The sequence below is a fragment of the Haliaeetus albicilla genome, chromosome 5, assembly GCF_947461875.1.
Source record: "Haliaeetus albicilla chromosome 5, bHalAlb1.1, whole genome shotgun sequence".
NCBI lineage: Eukaryota > Metazoa > Chordata > Aves > Accipitriformes > Accipitridae > Haliaeetus > Haliaeetus albicilla.
In genome coordinates this window covers 20,439,376-20,462,415 of record NC_091487.1, presented here as the reverse complement: position 1 = coordinate 20,462,415, position 23,040 = coordinate 20,439,376, and the positions used below count along the sequence as shown (strand labels likewise).

At 42.4% G+C, this 23,040-nt stretch overlaps 1 protein-coding gene across 1 annotated transcript in view; it reads right to left on the bottom strand.

Moving 5' to 3' along the window:
* The window catches only part of KCNK10 (potassium two pore domain channel subfamily K member 10), a 68,800-nt gene extending 49,054 nt beyond the window's left edge, over positions 1 to 19,746 (bottom strand). Inside the window, exon 1 of the mRNA XM_069783701.1 lies at positions 19,499 to 19,746. Coding sequence (XP_069639802.1) covers positions 19,499 to 19,550 — 52 coding nt within the window. The 5' untranslated portion in view covers positions 19,551 to 19,746. The remainder of the gene's footprint in view (positions 1 to 19,498) is intronic.
* Positions 19,747 to 23,040: the final 3,294 nt, after the last annotated feature.

Genomic DNA, 23,040 nt, shown 5'->3' with positions numbered 1-23,040 from the left:
TTTTAGAGCAAAAATCCCAGTAGACAATGATTGTGTCTGCCTTTGCTTTTGTGCAGCATCTTTGCATGATGTGAGCTAATTAACAGGTGACATTTCAGCTGTGATCAAGAAATGGGAGACAAAATCCTGCCTGCAGGCTACGATTACATATGGGGCAGAACACTGGTATCCCTGTGGCTGTTGCTCTGGACTGAGGCATAATAATAAGCACTGCTGTCTGGGGACCACAGGATCCGAACAGCCATGGATCAAGAAAACTGCTCTCAGCGCTGACATGTTTTACACCGGTTTGGCCCTGGTCCCTCTGCATATCCCCAAAGTGTTCAACCACACGACTTGAGCAGTGAAAGTCATCGCAAGCCTGGCACACAGGGGAATTTCACCCTACTGTTTGTACAGCATTTTGCTGCAAACTGCCATTGAAGTGAGAAGCATTACTGTTACATTTACTGTTCGTGAAAGCAAAGCTTGACGTATTGTTTGTTTGGAAAATGCACAGAGTGCCTCTGAGCATATAGCTTTCCACTGCAGCAGTACCCCACTGGTTAAATCTAACATTGTTTTCCCTGAAGTGGATTCTCTAATGCAGTATTAACGCTGCTGACTTCAGCAACATCTCAGCAGTCTGCTGCAAATGCAGCCATCAGTGGCAAGGCATTCAACTAAGTATGGAAAGAGAGACAGGTAAAGGCAGAAAGGGCAACATACATTAAATCAAAAAGATTGAATGTGCTGTTAGAAAGAAAGTAGCACTAATTGCTCCCAATTGCTCCTTTCCCAGAGTGGGGCCGGGAGAAGGGAGGAGTATGTTAGGTTACAAAACTGTGTAAGTAATACAGTCACTGTTTGCTTCCTGTTGTAGGACAATGCTAGTGAAATAAAGTAAAAGTTCATATATTGAGTTCTCTCTGTTGGTGGGGAGAGAAATGTCAGCAATATGAACCAGAGGGAATTATGCCTAACCATTGCTTTGCCATCCCTGGCAGCAGCTTTGCAGAAAATGTCATATCAAAAGACTTCTGCAAATTTTGTATAATTTGTGATGCATTCCCAGCTAGTGCTTGAAATCATGAATCTCGGTACGTTTCCAAAAAAATCTACATAATTCTGCTTCATCAGTTATAATTGAAACATACTAATTAATAGCTCTTGGAATACCCCAACTGCTTAATTGATTTAGAATGCAGTTGTTATGAGAAAACAAAAAAACCCACTGTTTTATAATGTGGCTTTCATTCTTCTTCATTAGAAAACTATAGATAGGCAAAAATAAAAAATCTTAAGCAGCCTAAATTGGAACATGGTAGAAATTAAGAAATCAGTGTGGTCTGAGTTAAGGTCTCTCTTTCTATAGAAAGAGCTTCCCAACTATGAGAGTCTTCACAGAGTGGTGATGCTGGTGCACTGCAGATCAGAAGAACTAAGGGAAACCAAAGCCTCTTCTCTGTTCCAGGAGAGCTTCTTCAGTGGCAGACAAGAAACTTAGCTATGCAGTAAGTTGTCAGAATGAATCTTGCCTTCCACTGTCACTCCTATTTGATAGCTGTTTCTTCCAAAGGACAAATCCCACGGGAATCTTCTCAACTTCTACTGTCCATACTACCAGAGTATCGCTGCTTCAATTTAGCTGTGCAGCAAGTGCCTGACTGAAACCAAGTACCTGGCTATCTGGTCGCCATGACAGTACACTTGGTTTAGGTGGCAAGGTGTTGGTAGTGGAGCAGCTACAGTAGTGGTCTCTGTGGGAGAAGGCCAGGGGCTGTCCCATGCCAGACACAGCCAGTTCCTGCTGACTCCAATAGACCCACTGCAGGACACAGCTGAGCCCATCAGTGAAGCTGGCAGCACCTCTGTGAAAGCATAGTTAAGAAAGGGAAAAATGCTGTTTAGGCAGTGATGAATGAGAAAAAAAGTGTGAGAAACAATCCTGAAGACACCAAGGTCGGTGAAGGAGAAAGAGGTGCTCCAGGAGCTGCAGGAGACATTCTCCTGCAGCCTGTGTGAGTTTTGGAAGAGACCACAGTGGAGCAGGTATTTCCCTGCAGCCCATGGAGAGGACCACACCAGAGCAGACACACTGCAGCACGTGGAGGACCCCAGACCAGAGCAGGATGATATTTCCTGAAGGCCTGCTGCCCATGGAGAGACCATGCTGGAGCAGGTTTATCCTAAAGGACTGCAGCCCATAGGAAGGACCCGTGCTGGAGCAAGGGAAAAGTGTGAGGAGGAAGGTGCAGCCTAGAGGAACTGTTATGAACTCACCACAACCCCCCATTCCCCATCGCCCCTGCACCATGTGGGGTGGGGAGGAGGAAGAGGACTCAAGAATGAAGGAGCCTAGGAAAAAAATAAAGGAGGGGAAAGGTAGTTTAACCCTTGTCTTCATTTCTCACCATCCAAATCTATTTTAATTGGCAATAAATTAAACTAACTTTCCCCAAGACGAGTCTGATTTGCCCATCATGGTAATTACTAAGTGATCTCCGTGTCTTTATCTCAACCCACAAACATTTCCATCTTATTTTCTCTCCCTCTCCTGCTGAGGAGGAGTGAGAGAGCGGCTGGATGGGCATCTTGGCAGCCAGCCAAGGTCAACACACTACAGACAGTTTGCACAGGGGCAATAAAGATGAGGACACGACTCAGACTGTATTGTTCAGCATTGTTTTTCCTCTGAGTCTCACCAGTCAGAGCATGCGTATGGATTTCGGTGAAAAAGTCATCAGTCCATTACAAACATGCCCTAAGAATATCAATGTATAGATCAGAACTTAAACTACAGTGATGAACATAAGTTAGCTACAGAAAGAACAAGCAGCCTTCCAACAATAATGCCTTTTTGTCACTCTCTACTGGAGTTGGGTGGCCTGGTTTCAGCTGGGACAGAGTTAATTATCTTCCTAGTAGCTGGTACAGTGCTGTGTTTTGGATTTAGTATGAGAGTAATGTTGATAACACACTGATGTTTTAGTTGTTGCTAAGTAATGCTTACCCTAAGTCAAGGACTTTTCAGTTTCCCATGCTCTGCCAGCAAGGAGGCATACAAGAAGCTGGGAGGGAGCATGGCCAGGACAGCTGACCCGAACTAGCCAAAGGGATATTCCATACCATAGGACATCATGCTCAGGATATAAAATAGGGGGAGTTGTCCGGGAGGCCCAGGTCACTGCTCAGGGACTGGCTGGGCATTGGTCAGGAGGTGGTGAGCAATTGCATTGTGCATCACTTGTTTTTCTTGGGGTTTATTTCTCTCTTTTTGTTATTTTCCTTTTCATTTTTTTTTTTCAATTATTAAACTGTTCTTATCTCAACCCATGATTTTTTCTTTTTTTTCTGATTCTCCTCCCCATCCCATCGGGGTGGGGAGGAGTGAGCAAGCAGCTGCGTGGTGCTTAGTTGCCGGCTGGGGTTAAACCATGACATTGGGTCAATATGGAACAAAAACATTCATTTGTCTTGTTGAGTGGATTTGATTTTTTCACTTTTTATCATCTTTCATTCTCATTTTTCCTTCCCAGAAACATAAGCATTTTATTTCACTCATTTTCTATACACATTTAAGAAAATGGATGTTAGCAGCATACATTTTCACATAAAACTAAATGTCAAATTCATTAAATATTTCATGCTGGCAGGAAGTGCATACACTCTTAACCAATGAAGGAAAAGTAGCAATACAATGTGATATCTGTGACTGACAATTGTAAAAAATATAAGAAAATTACAATCTGCTTGCAGACAAATGGCTAGAAATTGGGTGCTGGGTAAACCTGACTGGTTGGATTACTTATTATTCTAGTTGTGATTAGTTTAACAAGTGTGTAAAAGATTAAAAAATCTATGCAATTACCATTCCTCTGAGCTATGCCATGTCCCTTTCCTTTGTTTTCAATGGATTTTGTGAGGCTGTTTAAAGACTCTGGTATTCTATAATTTCACTTTAGCAATTCTGAACCTAGTTTCCCTAAAGATATAGAAAAAAAAGTACGTACAAGCTAATTTAATTTTAGTCAAGAAAGTACAGTGAGAAAGAGAGCAGGGTCTGAATACCATTTTTATACTTACTGTATTTCTGAAAGGCCCTGCCATTTCTAATTGTAAATTCTTTAAAGCACAGAAGAATGGCAGTTCAAGCATCCATCTCACAAGGAGCTTTCAAAGCAGGGAAAGGAAACACAATGGCTGCTAAGGAAAATAAAAAGGTTGCAGGACTAAAATCTCAGTGCCCTTAACCATATAAAACCCAGAAAATCTCACTATGCCAACAAATCCAATCCTAAATTAGTTTTCATATATGTCCTTATTAATAGTTACATATTATAATTATTTATTTCATAGAGAATAAACTCTTCAGAACAGGGGCCCTAACATAAGCAGTGTTTAGAACAGGAGTGTCACTGCCTTGAATATATTATAAATAGAAACAATTACCGTACATCACTGTCTTTCAAATCATTCTGGAAAAATCTGATGCTGGACAACAATAATTTTCCTTAATCTTTCATGTGAGGAATTCAAAAGTCTTTTTAGGCTCCTTCTTGCAGACTGATCCAGCTTTCATTAAGATTTGCACAGAAACCAGGTTCAAGCCAAAAGCTGGGTAGCTTTGTTAGCATAGTCCTGAGCTTCTGTTTATAGGCCTAGCCACTTCGCAGGACATATTTGGTTCCAAACAGTGCTATACCAGATAGGTTCCAGTTCACAGTTTCCTTGGGCTGACCTAGCTCAGACAGCAGCGTTCAACTCTTGCTGAATACAACTGTGTAGGTATAGCCTAAACAAAAAAGAAACTGCTCAACCAAGATCACACAGCAAACGATGAGGCTGGAGTAGAAATCCACTCTCCTGCTCTAAGACTTGTATGTTTTAAGACCTATCCAAAAAAAGCCACTCCTATTTTGGACATCTGTACTTTATTTCTTTAACTTTATGTCCATTTTTGGCTTCTGCACAAGTTTTCATATGACTGTATATTGTTAGCAACCAATGAAGATGAAGATATGTTTTTCTTTCTTCAGGCTAATAGAAAAGGGAAGCAACTTCTGAATGGCACAGAAAAGGTTGCTCTATTCGACATCTTTCTCTGCTTCACATCACCAGAATATTGAATGGTGGCTAAATACTGACACGTTTCATTGTAACTGAGTGTTAAGAGTACAGGAACATAGAAGGAGAGAATGACTTAGGAAACTACAGGAGATGTTAAACACTGGATCTGTGTTTAAAGAATATTGGAAATACCAGTCTCTTCCGTCAATCAGTTTTGACTGATCTCTTGTCTTGGTTTCAGCCACAGTAAATCAAACTCCAGCACATATTCAAATGTAATTTCTTCATGACACAAAATGATTATCAACACAGTCATCTTTTCAAAATCCCACTTTGATTTTCATTGCAACTTTCTAAAGTATTATCTTAATATAAATGAAAAAGCTGTTCAGACTAAGTGTAAAAATGTGAACTGTAGTCTCACAAATGAAAATAAGACACTGACTAACTGAAGACAGTGATGAATTCTTCCTTAGATCCCTTAAGAATAGGACAAGAAATAATTGATTAATCTGTACCGAGGAAGTAGGGGATAATGTGTTAGGGAAAAGTCTAGCTACAAGGATAGCTAAGCATGGGAACAGCCATTGAGATACTGAAATCTCCTTCATCAGAAGTAGCTAAGAACAGGGCACAAAATCATCTGCCAGAAATCATTTAGGTCAGTGTTTTCAATCTGTGCCCTGCATACCCCTATGGACCCAAGAAGAAAAGCTATCAGTGAAGGGTAACAAAGAAAAACAGTCTAATGTTGTAGGCTTGTATTCATCAACCAGAATCTGTAAACAAACCGGTGAAATGCTAAGGGTATTACAAAAAAAAAATATTCAAAATCATTCATCTTGATATTCTAGTCCTGACTCACAGCAGGAAAATGCTCTTGAAATCCTTTCCCTCCCCTTCCACGTAAAATAGTCAAACACATCTCAACATTCCGCTTTGCATCAGTTGTGCCAAGTCTGTAATAATCTTTCATTATTATCTAAATATCTCAAAGTGTTTCTCAAATAATAGATAAACCCCTGTGACACTGAGGAAAAACAATACTGTATGTGTTCACAGTTTGTCTCATGTAAACACTGCCACAGAGATGTTAGCAAAGTAATTAAACTCAAGAGTAATTTCAAAAGTTGATTGAAACAAGGTCTTTGTCATACGTGCATCAAGCAGGTACAAAGATTTGTCATCAATGTATTAGCAAATCTTCAAGTTCTTTTAGGGGACATGCTGTTTTCCACTATACATGACAAAATGCTGGTCTGTCTGTTACAAGATTAATAGACAGCCATAAATCAGACTCTGTTCTTTTGTTGGTTATAAAGGAAAAATATGATACCCATGTGTAAGCTGCTCTTGCTGATTATTTACAAGAACTTCCAGATTCTGACCCAGCCTCCCTGCTGTCAGAACTGCAGTCAGAGCCTGCCCACGAACCTAAAATGGACTGCCCAAGAGTTAGTCTCTTGCAAGCACAGCCTTAGAGCTCCTGCCTACTGAGGCTGTGCAAATGGCAGGGAAACAACAGGAAGCCCAAGGCTGGCTTGCGCAGGTATCAGCCAGAACTCATCCCCTGACATTAAAAAAAATCTCTGCAAAAGTCACGGTCATGGGATGCTGGGATACTTTCCCCTCCCTCCTCCCTCTCCCAGGCACTGCACTTTTCTAAGGCATACGTGACAGCTCACTAGTCGAAAGAATGGATGTGCTAAGGCAGGACGTGAACTCCAGGAACAGCTGAAAGCGTCTTCATTTTTCTTCTTTCTGGTTTGGCTTCAGGACAGCAGTCCTCGGGTAGTTCCTAGCTAACACTTACTGGCATTAACATGAAGATGCACTGCTACTGACACCATTTGTAGCACTACTTACAGAGCTGCCAAGTCCAGACGGATACTTGAGGGAGATTTGTCTTGTGCTGGAGTGAGATTGTACACTGCTGGAGGGCAGTTCGAATTTTGTCTCCCTTGCTTTGCTTTCTCTCTCCCCTGACCTCTTTTCCACCCTGCCCTCCTCCAAATCCATCCATCTGCTCTTGTCCCTCACTTCTGTCCAACCGTGCTGGCAGTGTGGGAGGCAGCATACCCATAACTCCCTGCTCAGTTCCTCTTCTCGGCACTCAGCACTCAGCTACGCTCCCCATTGCCTCTGACACTTGAGCCCAGGGCAAGGAGCCAAGCACATGCTCACATGTGACGGGACTCATCAATGAACTTCAGGTATTGGAAAACGGAAAATAGAGTAGAAGGGCATTACAGTCAGGAGCAGGAAGAGTTGAGGGGAGATTAGAAGTGATTGACGGGGCAAGTCCCAAACAAGGAGCCCTCCTGCTTCAAGACTGGTGAATGTGTTTGTTCCAACACACTCACTGGCAGCAGTGCTATCATCAGGTTTATGAAGCTATTTATAGAGAAACTGAATACAGAGAAACCCAAGAAAAATTCTCACCTTTTCCTTTCTGAAATAAGACTAAAACCAATAGATCACTGCTAAAACCTGTTTTCCTAGCATTAGATCAGTATTTGGTGCTCTTGCTAAAATTGGGAGCTCTTAGTTCATGCAGGTCTCTGCTCTGTCAAGAGCCAAGTAGGAAGCAAGTGCTTTTGGCTCAAGATCTTGGGTATAGAGATGACCGTGAAAAAGAGCTCCTGTCAGAACAGATGAACATACCATTGTTTTTCCTTATTAGGTAATATATAGAAAAAACTGCTTTCTTGTCAGTATGTCACAAGCCTCAAGTACAAGCACCAAGGAATAAATAGGTGTTCTCTGATTCTCTGCAGACTTCACCCTTCAATGAACAACAGACAGGTTGAAGCAGTGATGCAGATGCTTATCCATAATCTTCTTTTTAAAGACTAATAAAAAAAAAATCCATTGCACCATGACATGCTGTTGGATGAAATGAGTTGATTACTTTTCCTCACCAGGACGTGTCCCAGAATTCCAGCAACATTTAGGAAGAGTCTGAATAACCCACCACAGGAGTTCAAGGTGTTCTGCTTCAAAGTGCCCATAGGATGACGTAGGGTCAGGGTTTTAGCTGGTGTCCTTCTGCTAGAGCAGCCGGACTGGGATCTTCTAAATATCCTATCATCTCAAGGATTCACAAAAGAAATTCAGCCAAGGGTCTCATGGCCAGACCAACCAGTGAAGGAAACTTAAGTCTTGCAACTTAGCATAAGACCACCTGTGTACAGAGGGAAGAACATTCTTATTGACAGAAACGTAGTGGTAAGCCAACAAGTGGAGGAGACAAACAACAAAGTAAAGATTCATGCTGTCCTTCCTGGCAGGAAGCTATCTAATCTACATTTGAAATGTGATTGATGCTGGCTGTCTGCCAGGGGTACAGCCTAACAGTGGCGTGAAGGAATCTCTTGTTCACCTCAGTCATGCGAAGGGGACTTTAGCAGCACCACTGACTATAGTATAGACTGGAACCGTGAGACGCCAATACATTGCTCAGCTGGGGCAGTACAATATCTCTTGCAGGACTCTCTCGGGTTAATAGCCAAGGAACAGATCTTCTTTTACATATAAGTAAGGCCAGCAAAACACATGCAATATAAGCTCTAACCCCAGAATAAGAATACTGTCAGCACTAATTTTTCCCCTGCAAGATTTCTTGGGGCATCCTTACAGATGTATCTGCACATTACTGACCATACTTAAAGAGCTCATACTGATGCTCCTCTGTAAAAACAAGAGGTAAGAATTTCTGCATCAGTCTAGTGGTGTCTTCCCCAATCTGGCTAATGATTGGAATCTACAGAAAAATACTTTGAATTCAAGCAAATGTCATTAATGATCCACCACTTCAATTAAGTGATAATTTCTCAAATTTTCTGTGCAACAGCAATAGAAGTGGATCTTTCATCATGTGATAATGGTCAGAAATCTTGTAAGAAGCACATCAGTTCGGCTATTTTTTAGTTCGCTGGAGCTATACTATTTGCATATCCTGAGAATCCAGTCTATTTAGCGGTCTTAAGTTCCTATACACAGTAACAGTCTTAGTTAAAGTGAACGAAGGCCTTTCAATACTTTGAAAACCTATTCTGGAACAGGAAGAAGAATACATATAATGTAAGACAGCTATTACAAAACTACTCTGTGCAGAAAAGATCTTCACAAGGAATAGAAAATTGCTGTTTGAAATGCACTTGTTCAGCATTGCCATTTTTATTTTCTCCGATTTTAAATTCTTTATAACATACACATTTTTCTTTTACACTTTCGGTGTGTAAGTTGCACCAGTAAAGCTGCCATAGTCAGAATGATTTACCTATCCAGTCTGCATGTCAGACAATTATTGGAAAGTGACCGTGAGTCAAAGAGAGCTCAGGTAAGCAAAAGGAAGTAGGTTAAACAGACTTCAGACCCATTATGCTGCTCACAGCTGTATATAATAAACAGAACAGATGAACAGTGTCACTGGGAGGCTGGTCGGGCACACAGAGCTCCAGGTCACTGCCAGGCTGATTCTGGCTGCACAAAGCTGGCTTGGAGTTTGCTATACAGTATATAATTTAGGGTAGCTTAGATTATAAGGAGTCTAGTACAACAACTGAATTACCTAAGAACTTTCTTATTTCATGCTCAGCTTCTAGTCAGATAATACTGCAGAAATACAGTTGTAATTTGAACTAGGATAAGACTTTATAGCTACACAAGGATGGCATCTGCTGATATGGTATGGCTTCTAACATCTCTCAGTACTTCATAGTGTTGCCTTACTGCATCACTGACATGTAGCTACATGCATTCACAGATCAGACTTAAGAGGCAGCTGTGGCCCTCTGATCGGTTTTGCCCACAATTAAGCTTCACCTAACCAAAAGTATGCCTACACAGTGTATAGCAGGTGGACATGAACTCATTCTCCTGCACTCAGAGCTGCTGGAAACAAATGAAATCACTGCTAAAATGCCAAGCTCAAAGTAGTATTTTATAACTTTCAGCAGAACTGCACTAACCATGATGGTGTAATTTCTTATAACCCCAAAGCATGCACAAATCGAGAATGAACCCACCAGGAATAAGTGGTGTATACCTGCCCTAAATCCTCCTAGTGAGAAGCTATCCAAAGCCATTTGAGCTGAAGTTCAAAATACGAGCAGTAACAACCCTTGTCTCATTTCTTTCCTTTGCTGTAACTTGGAATACATTCCACTAGAGTCAATACAGATGTGGTCAAATTGGTCAGTGCAGCCTGGAGAGTGATTCTGCTGACACTAAACCAGACATAAGTTCTCCAGGCTCTATGAACCATATTTGACTATATCTCCCCTAACCATAGCAGGTCCTTAGAAACTTAGAATACCTCTGCATTTCAGATACCCACCTATATTTAGGTGTTTTATTCTCCAATTAAGTCACACTAAAATGGCATAATTCATTTGCCCGTCCATATTATATACTACCAAGTGAGAGGTCCTAGGATATCCTAACTGGCCTTAAGCTGTTGCTCCAGAAGGCAGAGGTCTCCCTTAGGTCCATTATCATACATATCAGGCTGATGCAAATGTCTCGGCTGCCTTACAGTGCCTTAAATGGCAGCAGATGCTTATTTTTAGAAAACTGAATCAACAAATAACGTATGGCAACAATGAGAAAATCAGGTCGCAAAGTTACATGTCAGTATATCATTGTAACCCAGTAATGAACTCTGTTTCCCATGAAGGCAATTTAGTATGGTAGCTGTAGCATCATGAAGAGGTAGCTCTGGTGTTGTTTCTGTAGCTGTCATGATTGCTGCTACCCAAGGCCTCTCTGCACAACCCTTTCTTGTGCAATCCAAACTTAGCAGTCTTAACATTTAAGTAATCAGTGACGGATCTGAGTTAACCTAGGGGAATGTCTTGGACATGTGTGAGCTGCTTCCTTCATTTCAGCTGGGAGTTTCTGCAGTACCATTTCTTTTATAATTCTATCATGACTGGGGTTTTTCACACATAGTAGCTAGTGATTGCCTTTTGTTCCTTTAAAATGAAAAGCTGAAATTTGAGAGGATAAAAGCCCTGGACAAGCTGTCAGTATGTATTTTCTGTTTTCAAATCATGCCAGTACTATTATCTTACAGTATTGAGTAAGAGATAAATGACCGAAGCACCCTTTAACAGCGTGTCACTGAATCTTAAGAATCTCAGTGGCACAAGTTTAAGGTGCCAAAATCCAAGATCCTCATCCAGTAAAGTCAGTAACATGTTGTTTTTTCTTCCTAGGAAAGAAAAGATGAGTCAGTCCTGCTGAGATATGAACATATGGCTCCAACAAATCTAGGTACTCAAAGCCTGATGCTTAAAGCACTGTGATCATCCTGTAGAATACAGATACCAAAATAACTTGTATTGCTTTGTAAGAAGATGTTTTTTAGGGTGTTAACTTCTGTTAGCCCCTACTAGTTAAACAGTCTATTGTCTTCAGCAAACAACGGTCACACAGTCATGCATAATCTACGGATTATCAGAAAGACAGAGAACTGAAGCAATTTAAAGATCTATTGAATGCATCTCTTTGGGGCCGAATTGAGGAACAAATGGAAGAAACAAAAGCATGTTTCTCCAATGCAGGACTAGCCAAATAAATAGTTCATCATCTATTAAAGACACTTACTTCATGAGATGAAGACATTTTGTAATATGTCCATAAGATTATTTATACTGTGCTTTAGTTTTGCTCACCGAGGAGGACCCTGACACATCCCTGAGGAATCAACAGAGAACATAAAGATACTTCTTTTTTTTTTAAATACACCCTAGGTTACATGCGTATTGCTAAAAGGTAGAAAGAACATCATGTGCTTGAAAAAAGTGAATTCTACTTGGAAGCAGCCAGATTTGTCTTCATGTCCACCCTTTTTTTTTCCAGAGCATTTTCAGCCTTACCACAAGTACACTCTTTTCATTCCACATTTTCTGCACCACTGGCAGCAGAGGTGACCCTCTCACACTTTGGGTCCATTCTTTTGTAATCTACATTATCTGAAGCAGCTTTCCTTTGTCTCTCCTTGTTAGGACTTTATTTCTTTTCAAATGTCCTCTAAAATTTCAAGTAGCAAACTCAAACAAAATGCTAGACCTAATTATGCCTGGACTTTTAAAAAAAATTGAACCCACACCAGGACTTTGCAGCTGTTCGCTGTTCAGGACTCCAGATCCTAAGTGCAACAGGTTTCAATCCCTTTCATATATTTTATATGTCATGCCCCTTGTCACAACTCCAGCTTTCAGCAGGATGTTCCCCTTCCATTTTAAAAACAGAAAAATAAAATTAAGCCAGGCTTGTGTATCCTCTTCCACCTTTCTTTCCCCTCTACACAGGTTTAGATAAGAGATTCTATTACCTTACTGGCTTTCATTTCCACTTCCAACACAGAGATATAACCCACAGTGAAATTTCCACTCTAACCTCAAAATCTTACCAGTGATCTCCCATGCTTGTATTTTGGGACATCTGAATAACACATAATAATACACGCATTTGGGACACTTTGCCAATAATAAGATTTGTAATAGCATGAGAATTGTATTAGCAGTTGAAGAAAAAGATGAAATCTTAATTCTTGGTCTCAGCATTCCCAGACCAAGGAAATATCCCCTAAATTCTGTGGCTCATTAACATGGTAAGAGATCCATAGTTCACTTTTAAAATATCATTTTGTTTAACTAATCTGAGTTAATGTTTGATTGTAACTGTGAAAAGCAGCCCAGAAAGTATGTTGGGAGAATAATAATGGTCCATGGCCTAAAAAGGACTGGTACTACCAACCTGAAGTACAAGGGTGTGTGATATGTGCTGTTCTCACTTGTTATTTTATCTCATTGGGGTAACCAGTGAGAACGGCATGGCACGTTATTTATGAAAGTCAGCGGGTTCATCTTAGAGCACATTTTCCATTATAGTTAAAATGTTTTTCGTATACATGCTTTATAAACAAATGAAGGAAGTATAACCAATGTCTCAGGAACAAGCAGCCTCTGTCTCACAAAGGCCAGGTCCCAGGATGTTTTCAATTTCTTACAGAAAACAAAAAAACAGAGTTATTCCTACAAAAAGGTATTAAAAAGGTAGTATTTAGCCTTTTGCTGAATGTCACTTCTTCTACATAAAAATTCTATAGGAAACAGACAACTGTTCAGCATTTATATTCTCTGCTTTGGCTTTTGCTGTTACACTGAGATTATTACAAAATAAAAGTTAGGCATTCCCACCACACTGAATTCTGTAATACTTTACCTGTTGAATACTACTGTGTTTATTACCCCTTTCTTATCTTGACCTCCTCATTGTTCCCTCCCCATTTCACTCCAGGTACTTACCCTATTTACAACACATCTCGGGCCCCTGTTCTCCCAGCGATTCCAGGCACTCCTTTACTTTTAACTCAGTAAAGCCTGCAGGGACAACACAGTTCTGATACTTTTAAAATGAAGAATCTCGTGTTGCTCGCACTGAAGTGAGTGGTAAAATTCCTAGCTCTGGATTAAATCAGGAGAGTAAGAATTAAACCGTATCACCATATGTATGCACTCTTCTGTCTGAAGCTGATAAGTCCACACACTAGCTACATAAATCCACATAAACGCCAAAAGCTGAACCCAAACCTACCCAATTTCAAGTGATATCATATATCTTTCTCCCAAAAGCAAACTCCATCACTTCAGGTAGCATCAGTTTTCAAGAATTGCCCAAGAGACTTTTCAGTCCAAAGGCCTATTAATGGATTACTCCTGTACATATGTGGCAAAAATAGCATTGGTATTCTTCACTGAAATAATAATTCTGTCTTAACCTCTCCCACTGATGACAATTCTACTGCTCTCCCTGTCTTAGACTTACAGTTTCATATTGCCTTTGATTCTTTTCATTCCCTTTTCTCACAGTACAGATGACATCTTAATGATACCCTACCCTTCATCTTTCTTATCTTGAATAGAGTTCAGTCTTTCCTCACTATTGCTAAGAAAGCTGCTGTCCAGACTTTCACTCTGCCACTTTCCTATTGCTAATTTCACTTTTCCAAATCCTTAGTTTTTCCTTTTCCAGGGCATCCTAAAGATGACAATGATGAAACTAATAGCTCTCTGCTGTCTTTCTTCCTCTCCTGCTAATTCAGTCATACCTTCCTATCTCTTACCACATTAGGGTCCACAGTATTCATCTGCCTCCCCTGCAGGCTCCACATAGCCTTTAGTAAAGTTCTGATTTCTTCATTCTCTTTTATTTGTTTTCCAAACTCTTCAAATTTTCCACCTTACTGTATTTGGCATTATTGCACCTACATCATGCACTGCCAGGAGTGTCCTGTTTATCCGATTTCTATTCTCCTTCAAATCTCTCTTTAAAATAAACTCCTTACAGTTGTTCTGCAACCCATGCTTATTAGGCAGAGCAGAGTCCTGGTCCATCAGATGAGTCGGTAGCCAATATAACCGCATTTGCTGGGATCAGAGCTACTTTTTTACACATTATAGCTTTCCATAGCATTCTTACACCGAGCTACTAAGAACTGACTTACTAGTGCAGAAAGATATCATTTAACTCCCAGTTGCACTGCCCTTCTTTTCATATATCTTCTTGAAAACGGAGGACAGAAATGTACACCCTTATTCTACTTGTCTATGCCTTTATAATCAAGTTTGCCTTCTGCATTGGTCTCTTTGAATGAAAGGACAGAAAAAGCAGGAACTGCAGCAGTTTTTAAACACTCCGCAGGCAGCGTCAGCTTAACTTATACTGAGTAGCTGATGCTGAAAATTTTTCCAACAGCCATCAAGGGATGATCCAAACCTGATACCTGCATGAAGACATTTGAGACTCAGCTCAGTTGTCCCACATATAGGTGTCCAGTGCTGCTTGAGGTGTCTCGGGTGAAGTGAGAAATTCCATGGCAGGTGACACAGGACCTATGGAAGACTTGAGCCCCTCTGGAGCGGCAGGTGGGGAATATCAATGGTCTGTAGATACCTCTAATGGGAAACTCAATTGAGTCTTCAGTGTCTGTGAAGAAGCGCAGGTAATACTAGTTTCCTCTGGTTGTAAAGCGCAGAGATAACCTTATTTCTTAATTGATGTGATCTGTGTATGATGACAGGCTGTTTTGCTCCCTCCTAATTGTTTTAGTATTTGATTGCAATACATATGCTCTTCTTTCAATAGCAGATCTCAGATTGCTTTAAACAAGTTAATTATATTTCACAACACCATTGTGCATTAGGGAAGTATTAATACTCCCATTTTGCAGTCAGGGAAAAAGGGGGGAAAAGAAAGGGTAAGTGGCTTACTGAAGGTTAAACAGTAAATCAGTGACAAAATCTGAAGAGGAACTCCAGACTCTCAACCACAGCTTGAATTCCCCACAGACCACTAACTCCCACACTAAATGTGATGATGATAATAAATGCATGATTTTAGGGTTCTAAACTGCAGAAAGCCATCCTACACAAACAATGTCTTCGTGAAAGGATGCAGGAACTTGTATCAAAACTTCAGAGCTCCAAAAGGTCAGCGTAGAGATAAACATCTACCTGGAAATTCAAGAGGCTTTGACAATCCATATTGCTGCAATGACAGCAAAAAACTGTACGCACGAAGGATGGAATGAGACTGAACTCCATTTTCTACCTACTAAGAGCACCACCAAGACAGACATCTTTCCCTTGGAAAAGATGTCTCACCATCACCCTGCAAGACAGTCATGCTTGGGGATAATTTTTGAGCATATTGGAAACAGTCTCATCTACCCTTCTTTTCCACCAAGAAACAGCAATTTTAAGCAGATAATTCATAGGAAAAATACTGCAATTACTGTAACATCCAGATGTCTCAGGATGAGGGACCCACTGTGTTTTAGGTACTGTATAAAAATACATGTGCAAAGAGATTATAATAAGCAGGGACAACAGGTGGTTGTAACAAACAGCAGGAGCAATGCAGGAAAGAGGAGAGATGAGAACAATTACAAGAATTAATGTCTTCATATGCTGTTATAAACCTAACATTATATTCTGAAAACTATAGATGGGAAGTTGTATGAAGTGTGAAACTAAAAATCTAATCTTTCACTAATTTCAGTTATTATTGCTTTACCTGAATCGCACCAAATGGGAGAAGCAAAAATCAGTGATAGGCAGATCAAATGTTTTATGATTGTGTATATCTAGGTTGATTCCACCAGTAACAAAATGGCAGGCTTTTGGTTTTTTTGAATGTAAGGCCAGGTAGTATGAAATTCTGCACCCCTACTCAGTGTGTCCAACTCTCCCTAAAACATCCTTGAAGTGTCTGCTTGGGTTTTTTGCTCATTTTTTACCCCATTCACTCACTGTATATGAATAGTATGGGTTTTTAATCAATATATATGATATTCTAGGACATATTTCACGTTGGATTTTTAGGGACAAGTCCCAATGGCTTTTGGGATGGAGTTTGATCTGTTTGTTAATGGGGTTATATAGTTTGATTGCCTGGGATAGTATGGGACTTCACCAGAGAAATCTGGACCTATATACTTCCAGGTTGATGAAATATTTAGTTTATCTAGAAAACACACTCAGCATTTACAGGGAATACACAGATATACTCTCTACCCAAGACAAGTGAAGATACTACACAACAGGATAAAAGTATCTTTCAGTGTCCATGCCCTGTTCATTCCAGTTTAATGGCTGAGAAATCAGCCTCCCGTTAGCTGTCTGTCAGACACCATCCCTCATGTCAATTCTGTTCTTTTAAATCTGTTCTCTCCACAAAGTCTTTCTATGGTATATTGATCTTTGCTGATGTGAACTGAGAATACCAGTTTTATGCCAGATGAAAGCTACCAGCAGACTCCAATCTATTTATCTATGTAAATATTTATAGTTCAGTCAGCATTATGGAGTTTGAGCATTAATTCATTTCAATGATTATCAGTCTGACCTGGGTTCAAACCAGCAACATCATCAGTCCCAAGCCAGCCATATCTTCACAACAAGGGCCTTGGCCTCTAGAAATGTGTATAGTTTCTAGAAAATATTGCCTGGAATAATCAGATCTAAACAATCTTTGAGATACCATAGCTCTCACTTCTATTGTTGGACTGCTAGCTTGCTTGCCAGGAACATCAGTTGATGTATTTCAAGTACTGTTAGCACAAGTTAGCACAATTCCTACTAGACAAAACTGTGGAAACTGCACGTTCTCTGTCTGACAACCAGAACAGAGAATGATCATACAATATGCACTGAAATGAGCCTGGTATTGGAGTGTGAACATTAACTGGACATGAGCTCTGCTTTTAATACTTAGGACTCTGTATCCTTGCACCACTAGCTTTCTACATGTTGATCTTTGTATGTGAGAAAAGCCACTTCAGTTCTTAACTCCAAGGATATTGCACAGGATGCAAAACATAACATCATTTTTCACATGTACATGCAGGGAACAGGCTACATATGTGAATGTAAATCAAATTCATTTTAGGGCTCTAAGTCATTTTGTGTAGGTCTTTGCTAACATTTATATCTACATAAATATATTTTCATTTCAAAAAGAATGGAACTCTGATCTACTTTGTCTTCTACCCACATCACTAATTCTTCAGTGGGACTACATAAGTACAGTGTCATTGCACTGTTCCTCTATTGGTTAAAGGATTGGGCCTTAGAGAACTTTTCCTAACCAATTTGCCTTTTTCCATTCCACCAAATTTTATCTATTTCCTGAGTCCCTTGGAGAATTAGAAATTAACAGGTTTTGCTTCCTTCCTGCCTATACATTAGCATCCTTGCTGCCTGGCTAATGAAGTCAATACACTGAGGGGAAATAACTGGTAGGATTCTGCAGTCCTTAGCAGGGATTCAGCCTGGCAGAGAGGAAGCCTGCTGGGTTCGAGGTCTTTTACCTGTTACGATACTCTCTGGTTTTGGACACATTAGTAAATTGTGACCAACCACCTGTTGGATCCATATGCTTTAAAGCTGATTGCCAAGCAAAGGAGCTGCATACAGAATGCCATCAGTACCCCCTGTGTGCCTTGCCAGGGGAAGGAAGGAAAGGGCTTTTTGCATTAAAAGACATTTTGCAATACATAAAATGAATTAAAAGGAAGCAACAGCAAACACACATTCAGAAAAGCACCTGGGAAGAGCAAGTTTTCACCACATGGAATTTTGACCCTGGGATAAGGAATATACTGTTATTAATCAAATCTCTGTTAGAGCTGCTGTCCATGTGTTCATTGTGAAGCTGAGGGCAGAGGAGACTGATGTGTCGATTTCAGCCTTCACCTAATTAAAGATGTAGTAAGGCTTAAACTAAAGCTTAATTGTGTATACTATTCAAACAGCACATCAGATCTGCTCAGCAGAAAGATGTCTGTTCTGCTGTATTCCTTCTACACAGGCAGAAACTGTTTATAATGTTTCATTTTGTAGACGTGAGGGCATGGAGGATGACAGACAAATTAACCACTAAAACCAAACCTGCGGAATAAAGATGAATAATCAAAGCCCATGCTATCACTTCATACTTCCTGCAAGCACTGCTGTACAGTGACTGGCTGCCAGCAGTTCTGCTGCAAACCTGAGCATATGGCTTCAAGTTGCTTTGCTCCTGTACCGATGCACAGAAATATGACACACAAGTATACAAATTACCAGTAGGGTTTTTTTCAGTCACTTCTTCTGTAGGTTGCATATGAACCTCCTCCCCATGCCAGGAAAGGAGAGCATTTCTTTACGGTTTATTTTAAAACACCACTTGGATCGTTTTATTGAAATGCACTGCACTGGCGTAAATCTCCTTCCACCATCACACAAACACACTCCCCAAGACAGACTCCAAACCTAACTATAGAGTTAATCAAACTATCCACTTGGGCTGATCAATTGTTAACAGGACAGAGTGAAGAGCGTAAAGGTCCCTTTGGGCTCCATTATTTAGTGTGTCTTTTTATACCATCCACACTACAGGTTATACTGCAGCAGCATTTTGCTCCAGTCACTTGCCAACAAACATGTGCCATCGAGGAGCCCTGAGCAAGCAGTCACATCTGTGTCCACTCCTGTACCACCCATTTAACAGAGACAATGATCACTAGAAACAACAAAGGAGCCACAGATAAAACAAACAATGCTGTCAGCCAGAGATCACTGCCATCCCAGGCAAGTTTGCCATGAAAATACTCAGGAAAAAGGAGGGGAGGGAAGAGAGATATCAATATAGAACTATAAAACTTACACCTAGAAGAGGTTTTACCCACGCAGCCACCCAACCCCACATCTGAGGAGCATTTTCTAACGCCCTGCTAGGACTGAGCGAGAAAGACCGAGCGGCGCACATGGGAAGCAGACAAGCATCCAACGTCTCCTCCCACTTGGAGTCAAATAGTCTCCTACGAGTCACTAGGCACAAGGAATAATAACAATTGTTATTATGATAGTAATGATAGTAATAGAGAGTCACCAACCTTGAGGATCCCAGTTCACCTGTTTTCTTGGAGTCTCAATTGGAAATTTCATCGCTTCCTTTTTGCACAGGGAGGAAAAAGAATTAAATGAATTCCCAACCTTCCTGTCTCAATGCTGCAGTCAAACAAATTAATTTCAAATTATAGGGAGCCTGCGCTGTTTGACTGAGGGGAACTGGTGGTTGCCAAGGAAAGAAATACACAAATAAATCAAAGAAGGTGGGGAGGGGCGGGGAAGGGAGGGGAGCGGAGGGGTTTGTGCCGGCGAGGTGAGGAGGGGTGCAGGCGCCCCAGCACAGAGAGGGGGAGAAGGGACAGAGCGAGGGCGGGAGAGGGTCTGGGGGGGCGGCCACAGAGCGGGCCGGGACGGGCAGCGGGTGCAGGGTGCTGCTGGCTCCCGGGGAGGCTCCCGCGCTGGCTCGCCCACTCCACCTGCAGATGTCGGGGAGGCGGGGGCCCCGCCGCAGCCCGGCCCCGCTGCTGCGCCCACCGCAGGGGGCAGCCGGGCTGGCGAGCCCGCGGGCTCGCAAGGCTCGGCCGGTCAGCCGGCCCCCCCTGCACCCCCAGGGACCCCTCCCACACGCGCACGCACCCTCTAGCCTCAGCCGCCCCCCGAAAATGAGCCCACCGCCCTTCAGCCCCGGGCACTAGAGGGGTAACAAAAGTCAGCCGTGGGGGGTGAGCCGCGGCGGCGTGGCTGGGCCGAGGCTGGGGACCACCCCGGCTGAGTGCAGCAGCAGCCTGGCTCGCCGAGGAGAGCCGGAGCCGGAGCCGGAGCCGGAGCCGGAGCCGGAGCAGGAGGAGGAGGAGGAGGAGGAGGAGGAGGGAGCCACCCTATAGCTTTGGAGGGAATTCACGGAGCCCCTCTCTGCGCTGGCTGAAAAGGGGGGTGGGGAGAGGAAGCGGGGGGAAGGGGCTGCGAGTCCCTTTGTAAGAGGCGGTGGCGGGGTGCCCTAGGGAGGGGGCAGGCTCCGGCTGGTACTCACTGGGTATCCTTCCCCGGAGGAGGATGCAGGCTGCTTTGGCGGAGTTTGCGGCCGGAGACGCGCTCGACTAAGCTACGAGCAGCAGTAGCGGCGGCGGCGGCACATGGCAGGAGTACGGCAGCATCCAGAGCCTCTGCAGCGCGGCGGGGGGGGAGGGCGGGCGGCCGGCCGAGCCCCCGCAGGCTCTGGGGAGCCAGGAGCGGGCACCCCGAAGAGGTGCCGGAGGACTCCCGCTCCCCTTGCTGTCCCCGCTGCTCTCCGCGCCGCGGACAGGGATAGACACCTCGCGTCGAGGCAAAGGCTGGCACGGCAGAGCTGGAAGATGTGGCCGGGCTGCGGGGAGGGGGCGGGAGGGCTGGGGGCAGGAGGCTGGAGGCCTCCCGGAGCCCCCCTAAGCTCTCGGGGGCCTTCGGGGAAAGGGAGGACGCTTGGCTTTACCTTGTGCGATTACCAGACACTCGCTGCTTTCCAAGTCTGCGTTCGCCCTCCTCTCCCTCCTGCTCCAGGCTTTCCCTCAGACCCACAACAGGCTGGTAACACCAGAAAGGGCTCCAGTTCCAGTTACGATATAAATGCCCCAGCTCCCCCTCCTTAGCCAGGAAAACAAAACCCCAGCCCCTCTGGGGGCCTGAAGGAAGACTGTGTGAGGTTAACCCTGTCCTGCCTCCTCTCTTCCACAGTGGAAATCAACTCCTTGTGTGAGGGGATCGTTCACTGGGGGTGGTTTAGGGGAGAGATCCACAAATTCAGGTGGGTCAGGGGTCAGAGACCCATATCAGAATCAGTCCTGAAGTCCACAGCCAGGACCTTCTGAATTTTCAGGAAACGTGGCTGTGATCTAAACCTGGTGCCTGAGACAATTTGTCCCCTGCTTTTTGCCCTGTACTTTTTGCTCAAATGCCCTGTCTTGATTTCCTATCTGTTGCTCAGATCTTAGCTAACCTGGTAGGATGAAAGGGAGAAATCTGCCCTAGTGAAAAAACAAAAACAAAAAACAAAAAACAAAACCCAGTCTGAAATGTGTGGCTCTCCTCAGGAAACTCTTACTGTGGAGGTTGGCACACCCTTTTCATATCCACATTCAGAAGATAAATAAATACATCCATGCTTGTCCACACTCTTTGTTCAACCCTAAACAGGAAGGGGAAATCAATATTCACGAATCCACACCTTCATTTGGTGGTGGTGTGCAAGGTCCTGTAAAGCAGTATGTGGTTTGAAGAAACTGGATGGAAGTAATGCAGCAAGTTTTCTTGGGGGGAGGTGCTGGGTGTCTCTCCTTTCCCTAATCCAAGCACCCCTGTGGCTCTTGTTTTGTGCTGTACAGGAGGAGGCGGGAGAGGCTGCTCTAAGGGAGGACATGGTGAGAATGATAATGAGCCTGCTCAGTCAGACTTGAATTTGAGATGATTGCAATGATGACATCAGGAGCACAAGGTATTTCCATTGCAAGCAAACCATGATGCATTCTGAACAGGCTTCGGGATTCCTGTTGATGATACTTCTGCAAATTGAACGGAAACAAAAGTGAGGGTAGGCTTTGCTAATTGTGACGTGTGATTGCTTGAATCATGGTTGGGCAATCTTTTAACAATTCCGATAACCAAAAAGGCTTCAGAGAAGGCTTCTGAACACCCAATAAGATCACTTATCAAATATGTATCAATAAAGAACTATTTATGTATTTATACACACATACATATAACATATATGCATGTATATAACTTTTCCTCAGCATTCAAAAGAGTTTCCAGTTTACTGGCATCTTCCTTGTACATTACTGGGAAGAACTAACATACAGACATATATTACTCAATTGTGTCACCCTAACCCAAGCAATATTTTGTCTTTGTGCCATAACTATCAGCGGTTAACTGATGAGGTGGGTAGTGTGCCACAGACATCTATCCACTGAGAACTCACCTAAGATCATCAAGCTCAAACGGGCCACTGAAAGGCCAACAGCATTAAATTCCTGCTAACATATGCAGGAAGTCTACAGTCTAGAGGTGAAATCTTCAGGTAGTTCATTACCAGAAACACATCCTGATTGTTACTGTCTAAAGAAGAGGAATTCTCATTTGGCCATATGAATCTTTTATTATTAAACTGATCTTACGGAGACATCTCATATTTGCTTGACTTACAGTAACACTAAGTAGAAATAATGACACCATACTGTATTCCTGTTTCTTGTATCCTCTTAATGTTCCCATATTCCCAAAAAGTGTCTGTAAGCTCTACATAAACATTTGCTTTAGCTATAAGTTTTAAAAACCTTGTGGCAAATCAATTGTGATCTGTCAGGTACATAAATGCATGATATCATGTAACTGTTTTCCAATTTTTTACCATGTTATGATCACGGAAATCTTGCTCAATTATTTCAATGCCTCAAACCTGCAATTTTAGCTAGTGGGCCAATTTATTCCCAAAGTAACTCATTTAAAATCAATGGGGTTACTCCAGAGATGGATTTGGCACAGTGAGCGCATCTTTCACTGACAGCACAGCTGTTGCATAGAAACGTAACTATTATCTTATGCAAATAAAAGG